Source organism: Theropithecus gelada, chromosome 15 (assembly GCF_003255815.1).
Source record: "Theropithecus gelada isolate Dixy chromosome 15, Tgel_1.0, whole genome shotgun sequence".
NCBI lineage: Eukaryota > Metazoa > Chordata > Mammalia > Primates > Cercopithecidae > Theropithecus > Theropithecus gelada.
Window position 1 is genome coordinate 40,744,243 of NC_037683.1, and position 10,256 is coordinate 40,754,498.

General features: G+C 39.8%; 2 protein-coding genes across 6 annotated transcripts in view; one reads left to right on the top strand and one right to left on the bottom strand.

The window, feature by feature from the left end:
- TEX10 (testis expressed 10) overlaps positions 1–8,417 on the top strand; it is a 53,245-nt gene extending 44,828 nt beyond the window's left edge. For 3 of the 4 annotated variants that reach the window (XM_025358991.1, XM_025358989.1, XM_025358990.1), the window contains exons 13-15: positions 911–1,092; positions 6,681–6,891; positions 8,192–8,417. In XM_025358991.1, coding sequence (XP_025214776.1) covers positions 911–1,092; positions 6,681–6,891; positions 8,192–8,305 — 507 coding nt within the window. In that variant the 3' untranslated portion in view covers positions 8,306–8,417. The remainder of the gene's footprint in view (positions 1–910; positions 1,093–6,680; positions 6,892–8,191) is intronic. The other variant, XM_025358992.1, reaches the window with a different exon arrangement.
- INVS (inversin) overlaps positions 7,236–10,256 on the bottom strand; it is a 190,414-nt gene continuing 187,393 nt past the window's right edge. Inside the window, exon 17 of one of the 2 annotated variants that reach the window (XM_025358986.1) lies at positions 7,236–9,891. In XM_025358986.1, the coding sequence (XP_025214771.1) occupies positions 9,785–9,891 (107 nt within the window). In that variant the 3' untranslated portion in view covers positions 7,236–9,784. The remainder of the gene's footprint in view (positions 9,892–10,256) is intronic. The other variant, XM_025358988.1, reaches the window with a different exon arrangement.

Sequence of the window (10,256 nt, forward strand, 5' to 3'; positions counted from 1 at the left end):
CCTGGTACCTTCTCCCTGCTGTCAAACTTCCAATCCTTATCCCTGTGTCATCAACAATGCCCACTTTTTTTTTTCTCTACCTTCACTCCGGAGAATTAGACTCTCCTTTGACTACATTCATTATTCTAGTAAAAGATCGATATGCCAGACAGTCTTGGCCACTATTTTCACACAGCCTGTGGAGGAGGTTAAGACATCAGAGTTTGCAGACTTTCTAAAATCATTACCCAACAGTAGTCTCCAGGAGATTGAAACCATGTATATATACAGTAACAAGTTAGACTGTACCTTAATGACAATGCATACAGTACATTCTAGATGAATTAACAAACCCTAATGACCTTTCCTGGGTTTCTTGGCAGTGAAGCAGTCAAATGTTAACTATAGTAATATCTTTTACTGACTCCAGTAGAGGTATGTTTATTCATGTCTGAATGACTAAATCAAAGTGCAGAGGAAGGCTAATTTTAAAATGAGCTATTTATACATTTAATTACCTGGCATAGGAGTGGTGCCACATGTAAGTTTTCCAGCCTGAATAATTAAAAAATTTTTAAGTGTGATTGTTGGTACTCAGATTTTGAGTACATGAAATAATCCCTTTAAATAGTTATTTTTAACCAGCAGTAGACATTTTATAGAAAATTCAGAAGACTTTGTCATGAAGGGCAGACAGTGGATTGGGTTAATAGCACTTCTTATGTTTGCATGTTTTCAAAGTCATTTAATTTAGAGATTAAATTCTCAAAGAAAAACAGGACCTTAAGGTGTGGCAGGTGGCATGTGTTAGGTATATGTTAGTTTTCAGTAGAAATGATGTACAGTTAATCGTGAATTAACAGGTTTTGGTTTTATTTGCAGGAGGGGGGCTGTTTTGAAGAGGTAATTAATCTCGTTTTTCTCTGCTTAGGTTGGGTTGACTGTAATTCCTGACAGCACGGCTGGCTGTGTTTTTGGTGTTATCTGTAAGCTCCTGGATCATACTTGTGTAGTTAGTGAGACTCTACTGCCATTTCTGGCTTCTTGTTGCTACAGTCTTCTTTATTTTCTGCTCACTATAGAGAAGGGGGAAGCAGAACATCTAAGAAAAAGGTAATTATTTTTTATTCTTCAACCTTAATTTTCCTACTGTTCTCCTTCCCCCAACCAAATAATAATAGAGACAGTTAAAGATAATTAGGTTATACAAATACCTTAAAGTCTCTTTCAGAGAGTTTGTGTCAGCCTGGCTAGCTTTTTCTTTGTTCCTTCATGAATCCCCTTTGTGTTGTCGTGAAAATTTTTAGTTTTTTGTTTTTTTCCCCTTTAAGTTACAAATTTGAAAAGTTAGATGGCATTATAAAATTTTTTGTGAGGTTTTTTTTTTTTTTTTTTTGAGATGGAGTCTCGCGCTGTGTCACCCAGGCTGGAGTGCAGTGGCGCGATCTCGGCTCACTGCAAGCTCCGCCTCCCAGGTTCACGCCATTCTCCTGCCTCAGCCTCCGAGTAGCTGGGACTACAGGCGCCCGCCACCACGCCCGGCTAGTTTTTTGTATTTTTAGTAGAGAGGGGGTTTCACCATGTTAGCCAGGATGGTCTCGATCTCCTGACCTCGTGATCCACCCGCCTCGGCCTCCCAAAGTGCTGGGATTACAGGCTTGAGCCACCGCGCCCGGCCGTGAGGTTTCTTTTATTAACATTGCTGTAAGTCTAGCAAGAAAAATAATTCTACCCTTAGGAGGATGGGCTATTAGTACAAACCTTTGTATTTTGTTTTGAGCTTCATTAGAGCTAGCCAGAGTGGGAATTTTAAAATCTTGGATTTAAGGAAATGTTTCTAAGATGCTAGTGTTTTTAATTAGTACTTTTGCTCGTATATAATATTCAGGCTAGAGCTTTTAGCATAGTTGGGAAGATTTTACTTTCATTTTAAAAAGTATTTTAGGCTTGTATTCTTACTGGTGTGCCCATTAAAAGTTCATTGTAGAAGTTTTTAAAACCTGCTAACAGGTTGGCAAATATTCTGTCACCTGCTGTTAATGTTTTGATGTGTGCCTTTTTGGCCTTTTTTGAACTTTTAAATGATATTAAAATACATACACTGAATGTATTAAAAACATGTATGTAGTTTAAAAGGTAATTATAAACTGAGCCTCCATTTAACCAACCCCAAGGTTCCGATATAGAATATCATCAGCACATATACTGTTAATGTACCCTGCACAGTTAAATGTCTTTTACGTACCCCTCTGCCCCAGATCACTTTGGTGTTGATCAACTTCATTACCTTTATAAAAAAATGGTTTTATGTGCATTTTTTAACAGTATCATATTTGTTTTGCATTATTTGTGGATTTTTTGTAATGGGAATTACACTGCATGTATTTTTTGTGATTTGATTCTCTCAGCATTGCTTTTGAGATTGGTTGAAGTTGATTCATTCAGCTGTATTTCATTCATTTTTATTTCTCCATACCAGGGTTCAGCAAACTTCTTTCTATAAAGGGTCAGTTGGTAAATATTTTAGGTTTTGCAGACCATTAAGGTCTCTGTCATGGCTACTCAACACTACCATGGTAGTGTGAAAGCATCAATCGATAATATGTAAATAAATGAGTATGATTGTGTTCCAGTAAAACTATTTACAAATACTTGTCATGGACTGGATTTGGCCTGTGGCCATAGTTTGCTCAGTCTGCTCTGTAGTATTCTGTTACATGCATGTACCATAACTTAGCCATTTTATTGTCAGCATTCAATTTTTTTCCAGTAAGAGTATGTGTATAGAAAAAATTGTGTATTTCACTTTAAATATACTATAAAATTTATGCATAACATAAATTTGATGATAGTTTTCTTATACATCATCAAACTTTAGGTCTGACAGGTCAAGAAAAGGCTTTATAAGTAGCAAGGAACTTCTCAGGGTTCTAGAGATTTTATAAGATCCCCACTTAATGAAATGTGTGTATTGCTATTTGTTATTTCCTGTCACTTGAAGTACGGCTCCTAAAACAACTTCATGCAAAGTTTCAAAGATCTATTATAGTCTCTTATAGAGAAACATCCTTTGACTTCATGTGGCTGGAATGAACAAAATTAAGTGTGTGTAATACTTGTTTGCCTGTTTAAAATGCCCAGTTTTAGAGGTGTTCTATACTGGGTACTGGAAAGGTTAACATTACTAGGATATTAGGCACAGTTGGCAGCCAAAGTCTTAGGTACTAAAATTCCCATTTGGGTTATTTATTCCCCACTGGAGAAGGTGTTTATAAGATTACAAAATGATGAGAGTGCTGGTCAAATTACTGGGGAGCCTTTGATTTCACAAATGCTGGCCAGAAAGTTAGGTTTGACCAAGTTGAGTTGTTTAGTACTGTGTCTGCTGTGCCTTGAAGATACTGTTCTATTGTCTCCTTGCCTCAGTGTTACTAATGAAAAATCTGCTATTAGTCTGAGCCCTCTTAGTTTGTAGGCAGTAATCTTATAGGTAGTAATCTATATTTTTACTGTTTTCTCTTCATCTTCGGTGTGTTGCAGATCAGGATGTGTCCTAGTGTAGGTTTGTTATTTATCCTGTCCGAGACATAGTGTGCTTCCATAATACAAAGATTCAATTTTTTTTCTTCAAGTCTGGAAAGTTGTTATTAATTTCTAACCATCTTCCCCCATTGTTTCTATTTTCTTGTAAAAACTCCTTTTAAATATAGGGAGCTTTTTATTCTGTCTTCTTTATCTCTTAAAAATCTTAATTTGCTAATTCTTTTACTTAATCCTCCTACTGAGATTTTATTTCATCAGTTATTGTTTTGTTTTCTTTTGGATTTGTTTCTGTTTTGGATTTTCATTTGGTATTTTGTCATTCTTGCTTGTTCTTGGTTTACTGGTGTTTCTTTAAAGTTCTTGTTAGTTCCATTAGCTCCTTTTTTCTCCGATGTGGGCATTCTCCCTTATTTTAGGGAGCAAGTTGAACAGACTTGTATATTTTGGGCTGCATACCTTTTCCCTAAGGTGTCTTTTGTGGGAGTTCTGTGGAGGTTTGTAGACTTCCCTGTAGGACAGTTTGACATTTGCGTTTTCCTGGCTTCCCATTTTATGCAAGGATCATAGTTCAAACTCCCTGCCTTCCATACCTGGGTTTTGAAGCCTCAGCTTCCAGTACTCTTGACTGTTGAAAATCCTAGCCCTAAAATCCCACATACAGTTTTGTATGACTGGGTATCTTCATATGAATTTTGTTATAGTTTCTGTCACCTAGAGGTTTCACCCATCTGGCCTTGAGGTTGGCTATCTTTTTTTTAAAGGTCTGTGGTTTTAAAATCCACTCAAATTAAGAAAAGTAGAAAATGAAAATATTGATTATTACAGGAGTAACTTGTAAAACTCAAGGGCTAGGAATTAGAAATTTAGCAACGGACAAAGCAGCTTACTCTATTTTTCTTCTAGTTTGTGTAGTCTGTATCTCTGTGCCTTTGCATTAGCTACGTCTGCAGTCCAGCTTTCTCTTTTTGTGTGTGTGTGTGTGTGTGTGTGTGTGTGTGTGTGTGTGTGTGTTTTTGGAGCCTGTTGCCCGGGCTGGAGTGCAGTGGCCGGATCTCAGCTCACTGCAAGCTCCGCCTCCCGGGTTCATGCCATTCTCCTGCCTCAGCCTCCCGAGTAGCTGGGACTACAGGCGCCTGCCACCTCGCCCGGCTAGTTTTTTGTATTTTTTTTTTAATTAGAGATGGGATTTCACCGTGTTAGCCAGGATGGTCTCGATCTCCTGACCTCGTGATCCGCCCGTCTTGGCCTCCCAAAGTGCTGGGATTACAGGCTTGAGCCACTGCGCCCGCCCGGCTTTCTCTTTTCTCCTTGCACATGACTGTCCCAGCTGGGCTCTGCATAAGAGTATCTATTTGGCCTAGAATGGATTCACTATTCACCATAGATGGAATTACCATATGTGGAGTCAGGGAAATTGGTTATATGGTGAAAGGGCTGCTCCCTCTAGACCTGGAGGTAGTGAGGTTCTCCAGCACTTTGGGAGGCCGAGACGGGCGGATCACGAGGTCAGGAGATCGAGACCATCCTGGCTAACACGGTGAAACCCCGTCTCTACTAAAAATACAAGAAAATTAGCCGGGCGAGGTGGCGGGCGCCTGTAGTCCCAGCTACTCGGGAGGCTGAGGCAGGAGAATGGCGTGAACCCGGGGGGGCGGAGCTTGCAGTGAGCCGAGATCGCGCTACTGCACTCCAGCCTGGGGCACAGAGCAAGACTCAGTCTCAAAAAAAAAAAAAAAAAGAAAGATTTGGGAACTAGGAGGATTATACGCTCCTGGTAAAGAAGCTGCAACAAAGTCAGAGCCTTTCATAGTTAGTGGACTCTAGGTCCATATGAATATTGCACTATCTAATTAACACTTGTAGAATGTGGTTAGGCTAGCTGCAGGGTCACCTGTCTCTACCATAAACATTTTGCTCTATAAAGATACCAAGAGAATGATGTTCATTGTTCTTGATTTGGCTCTTAGCCTAAATGTTAGTGAAAAACACCATGTTTACTGAAATGTGGAGAGTTTCTCTTGTTCTTCAGTTTAATTAGGTCCCACCTGTCTTTTTTTTTTTTTTTTGCAATTGCTTTTGAGGACTTAGTAATGAATTCTTAATCTATCTTGAGTTAATTTTTTTTTTGAGACAGAGTCTTGCTCTTTTGCTAGGCTGAAGTGCAGTGGTGTGATCTTGGCTCACTGCAACCTCTGCCTCCTGGGTTCAAGAATTCTGCTGCCTCAGCCTTCCAAGTAGCTGGGACTATAGGCGCATGCCACTATGCCCAGCTAATTTTGTATCTTTAGTACAGACAGGGTTTCTCCATGTTGGCCAGGATGGTCTCTATCTCTTGACCTTGTGATCCACCTGCCTCAGCCTTCCAAAGTGCCGGGATTACAGGTGTGAGCCACCATGCCTGGCCAAGTTAATTTTTTGTATATGATGAAAGATGGGGATCCATTTTTATTCTTCTACAAAAGGATAGCCAGTTGTCCCAGCACCATTTATTGAATAGGGAATCCTTGCCCTTTTGCTTGTTTTTGTCACCTGAGTTGAAGATGAGATAGTTGTAGGTATGTGGCTTTATTTCTGGGTTCTCTTTTCTGTTCCACTGGTCTATGTGTCTGTTGTTTTCTACCATTACCATGCTGTTTTAGTTACTGTAGCCTTGTAGTATAGTGTGAAGTCAGGTTGTTTTTGCTTAGGATTGCTTTGGCCATTCTGACTCTTGTTTTGGTTCCATATGAATTTTAGAATATTTTTTTCTAATTGTGTGAAGAATGATGTTGGTAGTTTGATAGGAATACATTTGAATCTGTAGATTGCTTTGAGCAGTGTGGCCATTTTAACAATACTGATTATTCCAATTCATGAGCATGCAATGTTTTTCCATTTATCTGTGTCATCTGTGATTTCTCTCAGCAGTGTTCTGGTGTTCTGTAGTCTTTCTTGTAGAGATCTTTCACTTCCTTGGTTAGATATATTCCTAGGTATTTCGTGTGTGTGTTGGGGGGAGCTATTGTAAATGAGATTGCATTCTTGATTTGGCTCTCAGCTTAAATGTTATTGAAAACCATGTTTCTTAAAGGGACATTTCAGTTTGGGGGGATATGGAAAGTGGGGGCTTTTCCTGTGTGCATTTGCTCACTGACTCATTTCTGTCTCTGTTATTTTAGGGACAAGCTGTGGGGGGTCTGTGTCTCCATCCTGGCTCTCTTGCCTCGAGTCCTCAGGTTGATGTTGCAGAGCCTGCGGGTGAACAGAGTTGGGCCTGAGGAGCTGCCTGTTGTGGGCCAGCTGCTTCGACTGCTGCTTCAGCATGCACCCCTCAGGACTCATATGTTGACCAATGCGATCTTGGTGCAGCAGATCATCAAGAATATCACGGTAAGAAGCATGGTACTGGAGGCTTTGCAATATTAGCATAAGAATGAATTTATGACAGGGGCATGGGAGGGAAGTGTGTTTTGAGGGAGGAAAGAGATCCCATATATTGAGTCCAGGAATTAATCTCAATGTGGTAATTTCTCAGGGTCTCCTGTGCTGTCCAGCACCTGACTGTGACTTAACGGGGGTGTGTGTCTGTTATTCCAGAACTGGTAATAAAAGTCTTAAAATAATCAAACTAAATGAAGGTGACAAAGCTTAGTTTAGTTTGAAAAAGTAAGGGCATCAGAGTCATTCCTACCTAGACTGTAATACAGACTCTATTAATGAAGTTTTTTTCTTTCTTTCTTATCTATCCAAGCTTGTTTTCCTATCTACAAAAATGGGAATAATGCCAACTTTATTGTGTTTTGGTGATCATTAAAGGAGATAACCAAAGTAAATTTTTTAGTATACCTGACATTTGTAAAGTGTTCAGTAAATGTTGTCATTAAGGAAATTAGCAGGAATAAACTTCAGGCCAATTTCTAGTCACTTAGTTCACTGGAAAGTAAGAAAATCAGAAGTAGTTATAGACTTCAGCTTTGTCTAATGGTTGGCTCTCTGCCTTCAGCTGTGTCTGTTTGGCGGGGACAGCTCTGTTGTTTAGGATTCCTTTGGTGATTTTAGTTTGGGGGGGTTAAAAAGGTGTTTTGTATAGTTTGATTTGCAGGTTGTCCCTTGAGATTTGTAGTAATACTTTGAAGTAATAGTGCTTTTACATGCATATAACACAGGTGCTCATTAGAATTTTCTCAGTAGCCTTTGTAGGGGTAATGGAAGTGGCAGTGGAATAATTCAGAAATAGTGAAGGGAAGAAAATCAAGAGCTTGGATTATTCCCAGACTGGAGAATCAGCCCATTTCTGTAAAGAAGAGATTGACAGAAATTGTTGGTTGGCCCTGTAGAGTTATTCTCAGTTGGCATTGGGGTAAAGATCATGAGACACTAGAATGGCAAGAGGGGGAGGCAAGGGTGAAGGGACGGTTGGTGGTGAAATTTCATTAGTCTCTAGCATGTGCAGGAGGGAACACACTCAACAAGAAACCGTTGGCATTTGAGGATATAACTAGGAATTTCCACCGCCTGTGGTAATGCCTGATTAATAGTTCCCTGTTTCCTGGAAGACTTCCTATGGTAATTTATAGACGGGGATGCAGTTGCCACAGCTCTGGGAAATTGTGTTTGGGTGTGAAAAATACTGTCAGGTAGCATAGAGATTTGGGTACAATTCTCAAATTACTCTTGTTTTTCTCTCCAGACATTGAAGAGTGGAAGTGTTCAGGAACAGTGGCTCACAGACTTACATTACTGCTTCAACGTGTATATCACTGGGCATCCCCAAGGGCCCAGCGCACTGGCTACAGTGTATTGAAGAGGCTGTGGTACCTCCTGTTTGAAGTTGTTTATTCACGTCTATCTTATTTTGAAGAAAGACTGATGTAATAGATCTTTTGTCATTAAAGCTGAACTTTTAAAGAAGTTTACGAACCTTCTTTGCACTGATGTAGGAAAATAATGCTTGGGAGTTCCTATTAGTGTGTATGCTGGCTTCCTGGACTAGCACACGATACATGGTCACAGGCGTTGTGCATTGTGCATTTCATAGGAGCGAAATATTTACAAAACAGAGAGTGATCCTGTGGTACCTTCTGTTATGTACCAAGAAATTGGCTAAATCTTTGTAATCCCATCTAGGCAGACCTCATTCTTTGTATTTTTGTGATCACAAAAACGATGACTTATGGTAATTAGCAAACTAAAAACCAAGGTAGTTAACTTAAGCGAACACTTCATTGCCTGTCTCTTAACTTTAGCACAGATGTGGCACTGATGTGTAGAAAATGAAAGCAACCCCCAAAATACTTGTGAGTAAAATATATCACTGTTTATGCCTACTGTCTATATTCCCACAGCAGCTTTCCCCTTAAACAATGTGAAAGAGTCCATGATCACTGGATTTTATTTAAACCAGGTGTTCTTAGAATGCTAGGATGTGTGCCGTTTCATTCTTTCCTGCCAACAGGAATGGCATTTTAAGAAGATTGCTCATTTCTGCAAGTTGGTCAGAAAATACAAGTAGAACATTGAAGCCTGAGTTGGCACCTTGCTGCATGAACAGTCTGGTCTGTAAACCCTACCTGACAGAATCCTTGATACTGTAATACGGCTGTTGGTATTCAGCACTGAGAAAGCCACTCAGAGAAGACGTGGCGGCAACTTGTGGCCTTGAGAGGCTAACATAGGAACTGTAAAATGTAAGGAATCACCAGAATGTATCTATGGTCTTTTGTACAATTTCTAAATGCAAACAGTGGGTCATGATTCTGATCTAAAATTTAAACCTGATTAATTTTGAAGTAACAGTGGGATGTGAATGTGGTGTGTGTGATAAGTTTGTTGCATTAGATTCCAGGAAAGTAGTGAGAGGAAGGCTGCTATGGGACAGGCTTCCTATCTCATTTAGGTTCATCTCTTGAGTCAGGAAGCCAGTACCAGCTAGCTGGCAGAAATTCCAACCCAGCAGCCTTAGTTTGCCTTAGATTTTACTGTTAACTATGAATTCTCATTTCGAACCATACAGACTGTGGTGAAAGCAGACACCCGGGCACTTTGCACAGACATAGTCTATGCAGGTCCTTTCAGTGCAGGCTACATTGATTGACAAAACAATCCTGTGTAAGAGCAGAGAGGAAACATTCTGACATTTTCTTTGAGTTAACACATTTTTAGGTGAATAAGCCTTCAGGTACAGATATTAAAGTTTTCCCAAAGTGTAAAAGATTATCAGCAGAAAATTTGAACTCTGCACTAGCTATGCCAGCTCACCCGAACAGTCTTCCTCCTTAGGCAGTCAAGGTTTTGTTTTGTTTTTTGGCTGAGTAGCTGATTGCAGGTTATAAGAAAAGTTCTTTGATCTTCCACTGTTATCAAGGAGATGTATGCACTGTAGGTTGCTCACTGTTAAAAACAAATACCAGATAGATATTAAGGTTATTAATTTTAAGGCTGAAGGGAACAGTTCATTGGCGTTGAAGAAGAAGGACTTAGGTTTAGGCCATCCCTGGGATGATGGGCCAGTTTACTGTAGAGGCAGGATGAATTAATATAATAGCTTTATATTTTCTGCAGTCTCAAGATGTGGGACATCTCTTCAAGGGAGACTTGACTAAGAGAGAGCAGGCACTTGGGGAGCTGATACCGGAAGCTCGGTCTTCAGTCTGCCTGAAATAACAAATATATTCTCTCTCTGTGTCTCTCACATAATACATTACATAAACACGTAACCTCTTTTAACTCTCCTATTATACTTTGAATAGTCTGTT